The sequence below is a fragment of the Chenopodium quinoa genome, unplaced genomic scaffold, assembly GCF_001683475.1.
Source record: "Chenopodium quinoa cultivar QQ74 unplaced genomic scaffold, ASM168347v1, whole genome shotgun sequence".
In the NCBI taxonomy this organism is placed as follows: domain Eukaryota; kingdom Viridiplantae; phylum Streptophyta; class Magnoliopsida; order Caryophyllales; family Amaranthaceae; genus Chenopodium; species Chenopodium quinoa.
The window spans coordinates 2,098,111-2,112,906 of record NW_018744996.1 but is presented as its reverse complement, the minus strand read 5'-3'; the positions used below and the strand labels follow the sequence as shown (position 1 = coordinate 2,112,906).

Below are 14,796 nucleotides of genomic sequence, written 5' to 3'. Positions count from 1 at the left end.
ATTGATATTTCAAAGTGGGGGTTAATGAGGGTAGAGCAAAACCCAAATACTCCTCTCTCATAGTGTCACCTCATTTGCCTCATCATATCACAAACAAAATTTATTACAGTATACTTTTTGTAACATATCAATTAACTGAGAAAAAAATGGGAAATTATCTTCAATCAATATCAATCGAGTAATTAAATATTTTCAAAAAAATTCAATAAAGATAATAAATAAAAGTTTAATACTCCCCCCGTATTATATTACTTGCTCCATTTGCACGCACTATTTATTTGACCTACTTCGACTAATGTTTAATATTTATATGTAAGGAAAATTATAGTCTTGTAGATACTTGTTGGAATCATCTCAATGAAAAGATTATTAATTTTCAATTGTTATAGTTATTGATGATTAAAGATATTACTGATCAATGATTTGCATCGACATACGTGCTTATAAGAAATGGAGCAAGTAATAAAATACGAAGGGAGTATTATTTTCCTTCTTAAAGTGATACAGCTTATGCATTGGCACGAGTACAATGTTGGGGTTGAGGTTTGTTGTGGTGTTGAACATGGTGTTTTGTTGTGGTGTTGGACTTCATCCGCCATTGCTGATGAGAAAGGAAAAAGGAAGGTTGAAGAAAGGAGAAGGAAATGGAGCTAGCTCTTTACAGACGAGAGGAAGAAGGTGAGTCGACAGCAAAAGAATAGTATTATTTACCAATTTTGTCATTGGAGAAACATTCAATTAGAGAAACTGAGACCCGCTCCTATAAATAACTACTAATCAATCTATCTATCATCAAGTTTAATTTGCATCCCTACCTTTTAAAAAGTATGAGTAAACGCTTATGAACAGTGCTAAGAATGTGAGACTATTATGCCTTAAAAATGTTTGCCCTCATTAATGTTAATTGTTTTTTTTTTTTTGAACTCTTAAGAATAGCGTGTGGACATCTATACCCCTAAAAATATTTGTTTACATATTTTCACTAATTAACGATACTAATAACATCAAACCGAAAGAACTTTTAGATACGACTAGCTATGAGGCGTGCATCGCGCGCGTTAACTGCCCTATTCATTTCAAAAATATTTGAAAAATTGTTTTAAAAACAAAAAGTTAAAATAAAAAATCTGAAAAAGAAAAATATATATATAAAAAAAGGAATTAAGTTACAAACTTGGCCCAAAACTTCATTTCAAAACAAATGGGCTTATGAGTTATGACGACATAACTCAACAAATGGAAGAACAACTCCCATTCACTGCAACACAAACACTCACCGACGCCGACGAAACACGCCGGAAAATATGCTCCGGCGGCTGCAACCGCCCGGTGAACGTCTGCCTGTGCGATAAAATACCACAAAATCCAATATCAACCACCACCCAAATAGTAATTCTACAACATCCTCACGAACAACGCCAAAAATTAGCAACAGTTCCAGTTGTCAAAAAATGCCTCCAAAATTGCGAAATCATCGTTGGTCGGAAACTTCGCGAAGGTTCCTCGCAAACCCTTGATTCTCTCTATCATGGAATCAATGATTCAGCTCAATTTGACCCTATTCGTCGCGCAGTCTTTCTCTTTCCAGGTATAGCTTTTTGCTTAATTTTGAGTTAATTTTTGGTGAGAGAATGTATATTGTGTAGTATGGAATTTGTGAATTTTGTAATTTGGACTCTTTGATTCAATAATTTTTTTATTTATTAATGTTTATATAGTTATATGGCATTGAACTAGATAATCTTAGTGTCCTAGTCTTACGGTCTTACCAAACTCAAGTTCGTCTTGCATGATTCGAAAATAAGTAGTTTTAGTATTTTTCACTCTCTCACGACATTGCTTTAATTGAGTTACATTTTTTTAATTTGAGGGAATGTCTCAATAGGTGGATGCGACTTTGCGAGTGCATGATGCTAGCTGTGCGGCTTCTTTTGAAATAATTACTCGTATTTGTGATTGCTTAAGTAAATAACATATCTTATAACTTTATGAACATGTTCATTAGAAGAATATATTATGCAAACAAATGAACATAATGGAAGATATTGTCGTTTAATCAAAGTATGCCTTGTTTCAATTGCATAAAACCAATATACCGTTTGCAGTAAAGGAACATCGGTTAAAAATAAAAAGATTGTACAAATTATATATTTCATATTTCTTTTGTGCTTAATTTTTGAGTTGATTTTTGTGAGGAATGTATAATACTATGGTTTATGCAAAGGTTTTCAACAAATTTTGTACATAAAAAAGATATATCTATGGATCAAGTGGAATTGACTAAAGCTGTGGACTGCAATTGATTTACATAATCTTCACCATCGATTAATATTTTAATTTTTTTTAATGTAGGCACGGAATTGATGCCTTCGATAGAAATTAATGAGTGGAGATCATCATTGAATAGTACGTGCACAAATGGGATTGTTTTAATTGTATTTGACGGTACTTGGAAACATGCTAAGGAGATGATGTTTGCGAGTCTCCCATTTATATCAAAATTTGCTACTCGTGTATGTTTTGATTGTGATTTTGAGGTTGGTGGTGGGACCATATATGATTCAGATCTCATCCTGAAGAAGGAACCTTTTAAAGGGTGCATGAGTACCATGGAAGCTGTTGCTCGAGCTTTGAGAGTTCTTGAGCCATCTGGGGGAGAAATAGAAGCAAAGCTGGTTGAGGTTTTGAAGTCGATGGTTAGTCTACAGGCTTGCTACTTAAAGACTGTGAAACCACGGAAAAAGTGTTAGAGAAGGGTGTGGTGCGGAAAAACATATAGAAGCAGCAGGTCAGTGAATATCAATTATTGAATTTTTGTTCTTTGATAGATTACATTGAAACAAGAATATGTAAAAATCTACTCCAGTTACTAGTTTTTTTTTAGAATGCATCAGATCTGAATGTGAAGAATCTGTTCCTGTTTAAGAAATTTTCAATATATGTATTCTCCTTCCCTCTCTTTCCTTGAAAATCAAGGATAAGAAAATTTTGGGAGACATCCATATTCTATCAACGTTTTGTTTTATTGAATATTTCTATGAACCAGTAATTTTCAAGCAGTCTAGTCTCCTTTTGGTAAGAGAGAGGAGTGAGGATGTTGTAACATAAGATTGTAAGGAGATAGTCATTAGCTAAGTTTTTTGAGTACCTCAGATCAATTTTACAAAGAAATATAGACACTGATCAGGATGTGATTCATAGAATTAAGTGTGGCAGCTAAGTTATTATGCGACCGTAGCATGCCAATTGGTTAGAATTAAAGGAGAAAGTCTACAGGATAACAATTAGACTGGTTTTATACTGGTGGGCATTTAAAAAGATGAGTGTAACAACGATGCTTATAGTGAGACAGATGTGTGTGAACACCCTGAGAAATTGAATATCTAAATATGTAGATATTCAAAAGAATGTTGGAGTAATCGAGCTTAAGGTAAGGGAGAATTGCCTACATTGGTTTGGGCTATGTTACTCGGATTCTTCATTTCACCTCACGTACCCGTGTCGGACCCTCGACACTTGGACATTGGTGGGACACTTGGACACTTCATTTTAGTTCAAAATCATTGAAATTTTTTACAAAATAGCAGGGTCGGACACTTGGACACGTGTCCATGTCGGACATGGGTACTCGAGTCCAAGTAACATAGGGTTTGGGCATGTGAAAAGTTGGCCAGAGTTTGCACCTATAGGGAGGTGGAAGTTTGGGATTATGAAGATTTCAAAAGAAGTTGAGGCAGACTAAAGCTGACTTGAATGGATGAAGTTAAAAATGGCATGTACGGAGGAAGTGGGTTTACATGAACTTGTAACACTAGATAGCAGCAAATGAAGAGGATCTTTGTGGACGACCACATGAGATGTATTATTGATTCGTGCTGCCAACCCCATTTTTTTGGAAACAAGGCTTTGATTTTGTTGCTGTACAATTCCCAAGCTGATTTTTGGGGGGCTATTTTGTTTCATGATTGCACTAGAACAAAAGTTGCCTTTAGTTTTGGATTAAACATGATACATTTAATCTTCCATCGTAGGCAAATTTAGAGGTAATAATGAACCTAGCATGCTTGCAGGCTACAACATGATACTTTTTAACTTCCATTGTAGGCACCTTTAGAGGTAATAATGAACCTAGCATGCTTGCAAGCTACTCAAGCTTGCCTTGGTCAAAGCCTGGCAAAGGTAAGCTTGGCTCAAGACTTAATTGAGCTAAGCAGTTGTGAGCATATACACTTTTACGGAGGCAGTATAATATATGAGTAGATTTTACTAATGAGCAGAGCACTTGATAACATTGCTAAATATTAGCTACAAACTATTAGTAACTCGAAAGATTATTTTCTTAGTTGGAACCCGTGACTCGGGCTTGAGCTTAGGTTGATCAAGTTTGAGTCAGTGGGACCGGGATACCCCAGTCTTGACTTGTTATCAGTTTATCACCCTGGCACATCACGCATCGTAATTTCTGTTAAAACCGCATTATATGTAGGCTACTTGTCAGCTTAACTTACTGTATACTTGTGATTATTTGTGGATGTTATTTGATGCTCTTGGTCTCCCTTTAAGCCTATCTGCAGCCCATGAAATCTGCTTTGTTCAAGTAACAAATAGCTAGTCTAATGACGGTAATTTTCTTATCTATCCTTTTCATTCTAATTGACCCTTTTTGAACAATGCTTACAGATTGAAGCATGGTGAGAGGTTAGATAACAAAGTGGTTTTTAACTGCGAGTGGCAAAACCTTGTATCTTGGTCATTGCAGGAAATGTGTTTCGTTTACTTGAAAGACAACCCTGAAAGATTTCATTGTTGCAATTCAGAGTAGTATTGTAGTAATACTGATTAGAGATCCAAGTTTTTCATGTGGAATTCAAATCACATATCTTCAGAACATAGAGAAGCTATACAACTACCATAGCACCTTTCTTTTCATGCTGAATCAAGTAAATCGACTTTCGGTAGTTGAATGGTGAAGGCACTCTTCATACTTGTACGCAGTTCACATGAGTGAAGGGAGAAGGAAATGGCTCCACTCTTCGTTCTGTTTTTTTTCAGAGGTTAGGAAAGATGACAATATAAACTTGGCTTGCTCTGAAGGAATCTATGGAAATAAAATTGAAGGAAAGAGTTGCTTATTGCTACAACATAAGGTCTGGGAAGTGTGATTCGATGCTGATTTATTATTATCTTGCACATCATCTTATTTCTGGGCTATTATACTATTCACACTCTTGTCACAATAGCACTATATACTGATGAAAACTTTGTTCATTCTTTCAATATATTTTGCCAGTTGTTTCTTCCTCTCCATAATTTCCTTCTACATTTTAATCAAAACACATTATTCCACTGATAAAAAGAGAAATTATTACGTAACTAATATTCTAGTTCAATACAGAATCATATTGAAGAAACAGTAACTTCAAGGAGAGTAATATGCTGAATAACTGAATGACGTTATTCTCACCTCAAAATACTTTCAAATAGGCTCCCCTTAACTTCAAAAAAATAGTCAGAAGAATTACAATTAATGCATCGACATTACCCATCTCAGAGGATTGATCTATCATACAAGATTATCAAAATTGAGCAATAATCTAGTAAACTTCTAGTTTCTGCAAAACCATAATCTAGAGAACAGAAATGAATCACAAATAGATTGCAAATTTGCAATAAGTAAAATACAAGCTACAGCAGAAACACCAACTTTTGGATACTGCAATGCTATTTCTGCTTCAAAACTGTCACTGTACTTTGAAGGTCTACCCTCTCCTAGTGCTAGAGTTGAATCAACTCCATAACGATTGAGCATACAATTTTGATGCTGCCAAGCCAAGCAATATAGGGAGCTTGTCATTAGTAGCCAGCACCTTGTTAGGCTTTGCACATCTTCCAGTCAACTAAACAGCAAGTTATAAGACGTGAGACCTGATCATACATCTAAATCGCATCACCAAAGGCTTTTACAAACAGTGCAGAGCCAAGTCATCCATCTAATTTGTCGAGCTTAGCTTCCATCTTCACTATCTGAAAGTAGAAAATCCTGGATTTGCTCCCTGCATACAGGTCATTGAGATCATCAGCATTTAACATCAACAGGATAAAAGGAAGAAGAGCTAAGCGTGCCTCTCCCCAAGGAACAATAACCAAAAACAAGAGGCAATATCGAATTGTTCTCTTCTCCTCTCCGCTCCTCCCACCATCCCCAACATGGCAACACAGCGTCCCCCGGAGCTTTAAAAAACAAACAAACAAGACAACAAACAAACCTGACATCTGATTTTTTTTCAAGTGATTAAGGGAACACAGGTCTGAATCTTCTCAGACCTAACCAAAGAATGAATTTCTAACATGGCAGCTGTTGATAACTTGATATACAATAGGGGTGAGCAAAGACCCAGGGTACCCGGTACCGGACCCGGTTAGGATCCGCCGGGTCCGGACCCGGAACTGGTCCCACCGGTTCCGGGACCGGGTCCAAAATGTCGGACCCGGTTGTAACCGGTTCCGGGACCGGGTCCTAAAATTTCGGACCCGGTACCCACTGGGTACCCGGTTTAAACCAATTCCAGTTCCGGGTACCCGGTCCCGGATCCAGACAATCCGGGTACCCGGAACCGGTACTGATTTAGTTATAAAAAATTATTTTTTTTTTTAAAAACCCAACAATCCACAGTCCAATACAACATTAGGCCCATTTCATCCAATTCATTTCTGCTAGGGTTTCTGTCAGCCACTAAGCCTCCTCATTTCATTGAATTCATTTTTGCTAGGGTTTTGTTCTTCTCTGTTCATTCTCAATCTTCTCTGTTCTCCTCTGAAAATCTCATCTTGTCTTCTTTCGTTCTCATCAATTCACTGATTCTCGGTCTTCTTTCGTAAGTATTTTTCTCTTGGTACTCAAAATCTCATCCTCTCTTTCGTTCTCATCAAGCCACCGAACGACTGTCTCTTTCGTAAGTATTTTTCTCACTTTGTTTGCTTTTTGTTTCATCTTGCATATGTAGATCTCTGGTACTGTTTATTGCTGCTTGCATTTTCTTTGGAGATAGTTAGAGTGTTTATGTTAATTTTAATTTTTATTTTCTTCAATTTCTGAGGGTGTTACGAGTGTTTAATATGCTGAAATCAATGAATTGGTACAAATTGACTGCACTTATAGTCTTTTTCTGCAATTTCTGGGTGTTTGAATAGATTCTTATTGAGTATTAATTGGTGGGTACCATTTTTAGTTGCTGTACATGTTTAGTTCAGTCATTGCTTTTATAGAAGTTGTTGTTTGGCTGTTAACATTGTGGTGTTGATCTCAGTACATGAGGTGGGTACACTGGGGTTTCGTTTTAATGATGTTATGTTTGCTGCTTGCATTCTCCCTGATAGAGTTAAAAACATTGGAAGAAACAGAGTCAATAACTCAATGTTCTATCTTTTGGCTTTTACCACTTGCGATGGATTAGTGGAAAAATTGCTTTAGAGGAGATATTTCCCAAAGTTCAAAAATTTTTTGTTGAATTTTTTTCCTGACTGAATGATTAAATAAAAAAATCATACTACACTACACTACAATCCCATCTTCTGATCACATTCACCTTGCATCTTTGCAATAGTGTTTTTTTTTTTTTTTTTTTTTTTTTTTTTTTTTTTTTTTTTTTAATCTAGTTATCATGATATTGGTTTACCTTGTTTTTTCAGATTTTCAGATCTATTTCTTGTTTTATTGAGCTGGTCTTTTCTGAAATTTGTAGTTGTGGAGAAAGATGTAGATGGTGATGCATGTGCAGGAACTACAGTTGGATTTCTATGTAGAATTCTGCTTGTTTAAAAGGTTTTTATAGAGGAGAAAGTGTTTCAACAACTAAAGGAACCTTCTTTTCATAAGATTAATTACCATTTTTTCTTTATTAAGTTCCAATTCCTTTTTGTATTCTTCATGAAGATGATGTACTAGGATCTGTGCATATTGTCTCTCCTTTCTTTCTTTGTGTTTATGTGAGTGAGACAATATCAGTTCTGACTGTTGTATGTATTTGTGTAATGCATATAATCACTCTCACTTTGTGTAATGTTTATGTCTTATTAAAGTTTAATTTGTTCCTATTTCAGAACTATGAGCAATACCGACAATTCGTCAGTCCCTATGGATGATGAAAGTGAGGTTGGAAACGAGAATGCAACAACCAAATCAACCAAGGTTGGTGACAAGAGGAAGTCTGAATACTGGAACCATTTTTGGGATTTTAGAGATCCAGTAACCAAAAAAATTGTTCAAGTCAAATGCAAATATTGTGAGAAAATGCTAACAGGTAATACTAATAATGGAACTTCTTCATTAAAGAAACACCTTGGTGCATGTTCAAAATACCCTCCAAATGTAGACAAAAAGCAAAAACTCATTTCTGTTTACAAGTCTCCTGAATCTGATGCTACTATAGTCTCTAATTGGAAATTTGATGAAACTGCTTGTAGACTTGGTTTGGCAAGAATGGTTATTGTTGATGAACAACCATTTTCTATTGTTGAGCGTGAAGGTTTTAGGTATTTTTGTAGTGTTGCTGTACCTCAATTTCATATACCTTCACGTTTTACAGTTGCAAGAGATGTGAAGAATATATTTGTTTGTGAAAGTGGAAAATTAAAGAAATTAATTGGGTGTTTGAAATCGAGAGTGTCACTAACAACTGATTGTTGGACCTCCATTCAAAATTTTAATTATCTTTGTTTGACTGCTCATTTTATTGATGATAATTGGAAGTTGCATAAAAGAATTTTAAATTTTCAATTAATGGATAGTCATAAAGGTAAGGAAATTGGAAAAGTTGTGGAGGCATGTATTCTTAAATGGGAGATTGAGGATCGATTGTTTTCTTTAACTGTTGATAATGCTAGTTCAAATGATGTGGCGGTTGGATATTTGAAAACACATTTTCATGATAAACTTGTTTTGGAGGGTTCATTTTTTCATATGAGATGTGCTTGTCATGTTCTAAATTTGATTGTGAAAGATGGTTTATCTAGTGTGAAGTCTTCGATTGCTCGAATTCGTGCTGCTGTTAGATATGTGAGGAGTTCACCTTCTAGAGCTAAATTGTTTGCACACTCTTCTATGTTGGTTAAAGTTTCTTGTAAAGGTTCAGTTTGTCTTGATGTGGCAACTAGATGGAATTCTACCTTTCTCATGCTTGAAACCGCATTGAAATTTGAAAAAGCTTTTAATAGGTTTGCGGAAGATGATCCTGATTTTAGTAGGGAACTCAAGGATGGAGTACCTACACAAGAAGATTGGGTAAATGCTAAAGTGTTGTCTTTGTGTTTGAAATTATTTTATGAGTCTACAAAGAAAATGTCGGGTAGTTTATATGTTACTACAAACTTGTATTTTCACGAGGTTTTGGAGGTGTTAAGTTGTTTGATAGAATGGGAAAACTCTACAAATATGGATATTCGTATTATGGGTAGACAAATGAGGGAAAAGTTTGATAAGTATTATGGGGATCTCGGTAAAACTAATATCATGATGTTAGTTGCGGTTGTTTTAGATCCTCGATATAAGCTTAGGTTTTTGAAGTATTCTTTTAAAAAACTTTATCCTAACGACTTTGCCAAAGTCGATGTTATTTGTGACAATTTGTATGACAATGTTCAGAAGTTATTTAACCATTATGATGCTATTATTGCTTCTTCCTCTTCCAAGAATAATCGTAATATTAATGTTGCCAATGTGGATAATGGTTCTGAAAACTTGAGCTCTTCAAATAGTGAGCAAATGAAAAAGTTTTGATGATTTTGATGAGGAAGAAAGTGATTTTATTGTTGAAAAAAGTGAATTGGATTATTATCTTGAAGAAGCTCGGGAGAGAAGGGTTGAAGGGGAAATGTTTGATATTTTGGGTTGGTGGAAAGAAAAAAGTGACAAATACAAAGTATTGTCAACATTGGCTAAGGACATTTTGGCTATACCAATTTCTACGGTTTCTAGTGAATCCGCATTTAGTACATCGGGTCGCATACTTGATCAATTTCGTAGTAGTTTGGGGCCAAATATGGTGGAAGCTTTAGTTTGTACTCAAGATTGGTTAAGGGCGTCAAATGTATGCATTGATATTGAGCGCTTCCTTGAGGATGTTCAAAAATATGAAGAAGGTAATACACTAATACTTCTATTATTTTGTATATTTATCTATTTTATTTCTCTAAGTTTATTACTTATATTGTTTACTGTTTTTTTTAGAATTGGATGGTAGTGACACTGGCATCACACAAGTTAATGAATTTGTTGGAAATAATTGATGTGACAAAGGTTTGTATAATTGTATTCTTAATTATATTGTATGAAAAGATATCAAATGACAAATATTCTAAGGACATTTTGGCTTTTGTTTATAGGGAATTTGTGCTTCCTTGTTGGCTGCTGCCTCTTTGCTTTGTTGTCTGCTGTATGCTGTCTTTCTCCGTTGCTTAGATGGTTGCTGACTTGCTGCTGGTCTTGTTGCTGGCTGATGGTGTGCTCAGCTGCTGCCTGCTGATGGTGTGCTCAGCTGCTGCCTGTTGCTGCCCTTCCTTTTCTTCCCTTTTTTTTTTTTCTGAACTTTTATTTAAGTAGTTGTTTTGGTTATGTTTGGATGTTTGGACTTTGCAGCATTGTTGAAGTTTGTTGTACTGATATTTTAGGTTGTTGAATTGGTACTTTTTGGCTTATTAGTTTGTAATATTTGTATTTTGAAATATTTGTATTTTGCTAGCCTCCAAAACTAATTTAGGGATATTATTATGTTAATATAACTAGCCTGCAAAATTCCATTATATATAATAATATATTATATAACAATTATAAAGAAAAAAACAGTATTTTACTACGTTGAATAATACCGGGTACCCGGTTTTGGAACCGGTTCCTACCGTGTCCGGGACCAGTTCCAAAAAATTTGGATCCGGTATTAACCGGTTCCGGGACCAGTTCCAATTCTTGGGACCCGGTTATAACCGGTTCCGGATCCGGGTATTACAAATATGACCGGGTACCCGGTCTTGCTCACCCCTAATATACAAGATCATCAATATGTTTTTACACTCATAAGGTTTTCCTGCACTCATAAATTCAAATAGAGAGGAGCGTTCAATTTATTCACTCGGAAAAACCCAGGCCTGTCATCAATTGACCATTCGTTACATAAGACGCATCCAATCCATGCCTATTGAAAAGAAATAGAGTTCCTAAGATGAATGACTTTCTAGAAGAAGAAAAAAAAAAAATCAATAAAGTAACCAAACAACAAAACTAATTAATCCAAACCAGAAATCACACTTAAGGACACAAAAAACGCACAGTATGACAGTAGCTCATATGCAAAGTATTAACCACTATTTCAATAGACTATTTGACTATGCAATATTTAATGCACAAAAAGCAATTAGATGTTACTTGCCTTAGCAATGCATGGTTACTGGAGGTGTCACTGATTGCTGCTCTGGACATTATTGGCTGGGGTAAGAATGCATAGAACTGGTCCATAGACAATGAGTCATCAGGAAGTATTTGGTATCTGCAACTTGAGCAGCAAGTCGCTCCAAATGCCTCGGCACTCTGCTGCTCACCAGAAAAAATGCCTAAGCTTGAGGAGTCAGAAGCATGAAGCGGGCTGTTGCACAGTAAACAGAACGATTCTGGAGGAGTGTGCTCATCTGATTTGATATTAAATTTCTTTTGACGCCTTTGAGATGCTAGACGTGCCTTAGGGTCATCAACATCTGGTAGTCTATTAAAACTGAAAGGTGTAAGCTTTCCAGCAGTCCTCACAATTGTGCATTCCCGAGAAGGATTTTCTTCCTGAATGGGCAGAATATCTGTTAAAATATTGATAGGATTCATGCTAATTGCTCATGAAATATTACAGATACCTAACTCTCTAACCTGTAAAAGCGAGACAAATGATGAAACCAATGCATTGATTCCAGACTGAGGACCATTTACTGTCGCTAGTGTCTTTAATCTGCCCTGTCAAAAATGGAACAGCAGAGTCATAAGCATGAAAGAGAATGATATGCACCTATAAACACATAGAGGTCCTTAAGCAAAAGTAAGCACACTGAAGGAATATAGTTAACAAACCCATCAAGCTGACAAAGAGTATTGAGCTCTTGTGCAAGACAATCACGAAGTGGAAGCAACACAGGCACCTGCCATCTTGCATCAACATACTGCATATCTGCTGGTAAGGAGTAGCCCTGGCCCTGCACCAAACAAAATAAATGCACAAAAGAATTTAAAAAATCCCATTAGATTAAGCTAAGATTCAAAAATGTTTTAGACCTCTGATCAAAATGACAAAGACCAACCTTAACAGTGGCTGAAAGTACATGACGAGCAATAGTCGATGTGCAAGACCCAAGAACCAACTGAGTGTACCCGTTTTCCAGGGCAACCTGCACAACAGCCATCAAATAGCTTTAAAAAACCAATTTCGCCATGATAAAACTTGCTGCAAATGATAACAAACAGTATCTAACCTTTTGTAGACATAGCATACGAAGATGCGTCAAAAAATCTTCTTTACCGGTATTATCACTGATAGTTTCTAAAAGCATTCTCAGCCTCTCTCTACCATCAGCAGGATTTAAGGCATATATGCTTTCAAGAGGAGCAATGTGCAACGTTTTTTCTGGCGTGGCAAGATCACTGACAACAGTTTTGATATGTTGAATTGCTGCATCTGCTTCAGCAGTTGGAACACACCGAGCTGAGCTTTCATCAATATAAACAACCCCCACCCCAAACACAGGAAGAGATCGATCCCTACTCGCTTCAAAGTTCTTTTGAGCTTTATCTTGCATCTCATGGACAAATTTTAAGGCCACCCTGGAACATAATCATTCTTCTTCAGAACAGAAAATAACACTAGCAATTTTTTTCTATTACTGCTAACCTTGACATATACTAGGGATTTAAGCGATCGGCTAACCTCTTCAGTCATATGTTACTTTTAGCATTTAGTATCAACGAACGCCATAATATTATAAGTGAAAACCAGCACCGGAGCGTTTTCACAAAAGATATCTCCTAGGGCTCTTACTGCTTATCATGTAGGGTAGAAACTACCACCCTGTTTTAAAGCAAACTTATAACTCTAGTCCAATTAATGATCCAGGACATAACAAGCTAAAACTAATATAATCAAAATCTTGAAGAGTTCAATGCATCTCTATTCATCGTGGTCGAAGTTCAGGCTTATGTTAGATGGGCACGAACACTACTAGATTTACAGGCCAACATTTATAGTTTTTATACCCTAGAGTCCAAGTAGTCAAGTACTCTAATTTGAGACAGAATGAAATTCCTGATTTCAATCATTTCTGTAGTGCTCATGATAAAATTTCCCTAAATAAAAGATTGCAAAGCAATATGTTCATTAGCAGCTTAAGCTCGAATCAGCAAACTTTAAATCACTATTAATCCACAACCAAATCCACACTTACATGACTTGAGTCTCAATTCTCTCAAATATAAAATCAGAATACTTACTACTCAACTCACCAACAATATCAAGCTTCAATTATGCTAGCAAAAACACACAAATTATAGAATCCTAGTATTCTACTAAAAAGTATAAATTGTGATTAAGCAATGAAGAAACAACTGCAATAGAAAATTACCGAGAACAAGAGCCGGCGGAAAAAGCGACGAGAACCTTATCAGAGGGAGAAATCATGCCGGTAGAAGTGACGGAAAACCTGAACTTTCCGAAGAGAGAACCACGGAAGCAGTCGGCGCAAAAACGGCCGTCATCGCCGCCGCCGGAACCACCGGCAACGGCGTCGTTGAGCTTACACTTGACGCATGTGTTAGGGTTTAAGGGGGGTTGGCGGCGGCCATTGGTGGTGATTGGAGGTTTGGTGGGAGAGAGAGGTCGTTCGTCGTCGTAGTTACTGCAGCCTCCTGATTGGCAGGATGGCTTACCGCAGGACATTGTGTTGCGCTCCCTTGGTCTGACTGGGTGGAATTGGGAAGAGAGGCACAAAGTTTGCTTTGAAGCCGATCTTTAGTTTATGAACGATCGAGTTCTGTTTGATTGTAGAGTTAGGAAGCTGTAAATAAATGCAGTTTTTTTTTTTTTGTTTACGATTCATCAATTGAAAGTACCAGTTTTACTAAATTAGCGGTTTTGTCTCTAATTTTAGAAATTTAACCTTTTGAGAAACAAATTTTGTTTCTTATTTTGAGAAAATATTGTTGGTTCAACTTTTGGCAACTCTACTTAGCATCTAACGAAGATGTTATAGAAAAAAATAAATAAAAAATAAACTCACCCAATTTGACAGGATTCGAGTTTGCCCCAATTTATTTTCATGTAACAAAAATCGTATCTAGTGACATTTTTATAAATAAATCAACACAATATCCCAGTCAACATGATATTTTTGTAAATAAATCAACATTTGTGGGACCCGCATTTAATAAAAGTTGATGACTTATTTACAGCAATGTCATTAGATAAACACTTTTTTGTTTATCATAAAGATAAACTTGTATTTTCTCACTGGATTCATACTAATTCAAAATTGACTTGATTTAGGATTTAACCTATATAGGTGGTACTTGATTTAGGATTTTTTACCAAGTTTTTGGAGCGCCACGTATGATTTTTTTTTTAAAAAAAAATTATTAGAGCGCCACTTAGGATTAATATTTTTAAAACACTACAATCGAATTATGCCACGTAAGATTAGTTTTATTTTAAAGCGCTACGTAGGATTGTATAAAAAAACACCACGTAGGATTAATAATTTTAACTCGCTACAATAGGA

The 14,796-nt window shown here is 35.9% G+C and overlaps 3 protein-coding genes across 4 annotated transcripts; 2 read left to right on the top strand and 1 right to left on the bottom strand.

Annotated features, from left to right (window-relative positions):
* Nucleotides 1–543: 543 nt before the first annotated feature.
* Nucleotides 544–5,349, top strand: LOC110707287 (DTW domain-containing protein 2-like). Of its 2 annotated transcripts, XM_021885302.1 has the most exons (3): nt 544–1,588; nt 2,353–2,788; nt 4,681–5,349. In XM_021885302.1, exons 1-2 carry the CDS (start codon nt 1,210–1,212, stop codon nt 2,748–2,750), a joined length of 777 nt encoding a protein of 258 aa, XP_021740994.1. In that variant the 5' UTR covers nt 544–1,209; the 3' UTR covers nt 2,751–2,788; nt 4,681–5,349. The 2 variants fall into 2 exon arrangements, with proteins under 2 accessions (XP_021740994.1, XP_021740995.1); XM_021885303.1 differs by lacking the exon at nt 4,681–5,349 and having other exon boundaries at nt 2,353–3,030.
* A 279-nt stretch (nt 5,350–5,628) lies between these two features.
* Nucleotides 5,629–14,434, bottom strand: LOC110707286 (cytoplasmic tRNA 2-thiolation protein 2-like). The gene is made up of 7 exons (XM_021885301.1): nt 13,645–14,434; nt 12,502–12,850; nt 12,331–12,417; nt 12,104–12,225; nt 11,906–11,984; nt 11,421–11,821; nt 5,629–6,053 (listed from the first exon to the last, which is right to left on the bottom strand). Exons 1-7 carry the CDS (start codon nt 13,956–13,958, stop codon nt 6,005–6,007), a joined length of 1,401 nt encoding a protein of 466 aa, XP_021740993.1. The 5' UTR covers nt 13,959–14,434; the 3' UTR covers nt 5,629–6,004.
* On the top strand, nt 6,828–10,771 carry LOC110707288. The gene is made up of 2 exons (XM_021885304.1): nt 6,828–8,300; nt 10,381–10,771. The coding sequence occupies exons 1-2, from the start codon at nt 8,105–8,107 to the stop codon at nt 10,518–10,520; spliced, it is 336 nt and encodes a 111-aa protein (XP_021740996.1). The 5' UTR covers nt 6,828–8,104; the 3' UTR covers nt 10,521–10,771.
* Nucleotides 14,435–14,796: the final 362 nt, after the last annotated feature.

Bases quoted from the DNA above. Each gene is read 5' to 3' on its own strand.
- LOC110707287 (XM_021885302.1), top strand. From the start codon at position 1,210: ATGAGTTATGACGACATAACTCAACAAATGGAAGAACAACTCCCATTC. The intron at 1,589-2,352 runs GTATAGCTTTTT...TTTTTAATGTAG, and splicing joins CGCAGTCTTTCTCTTTCCAG to GCACGGAATTGATGCCTTCG.
- LOC110707288 (XM_021885304.1), top strand. From the start codon at position 8,105: ATGAGCAATACCGACAATTCGTCAGTCCCTATGGATGATGAAAGTGAG. The intron at 8,301-10,380 runs GTAATACTAATA...TTTTGTTTATAG, and splicing joins TTGTGAGAAAATGCTAACAG to GGAATTTGTGCTTCCTTGTT.
- LOC110707286 (XM_021885301.1), bottom strand. From the start codon at position 13,958: ATGTCCTGCGGTAAGCCATCCTGCCAATCAGGAGGCTGCAGTAACTAC. The intron at 12,851-13,644 runs GTAATTTTCTAT...ATTATGTTCCAG, and splicing joins TCCGCCGGCTCTTGTTCTCG to GGTGGCCTTAAAATTTGTCC. The intron at 6,054-11,420 runs GCAAGTAACATC...ACCTGTATGCAG, and splicing joins AGTAACCATGCATTGCTAAG to GGAGCAAATCCAGGATTTTC.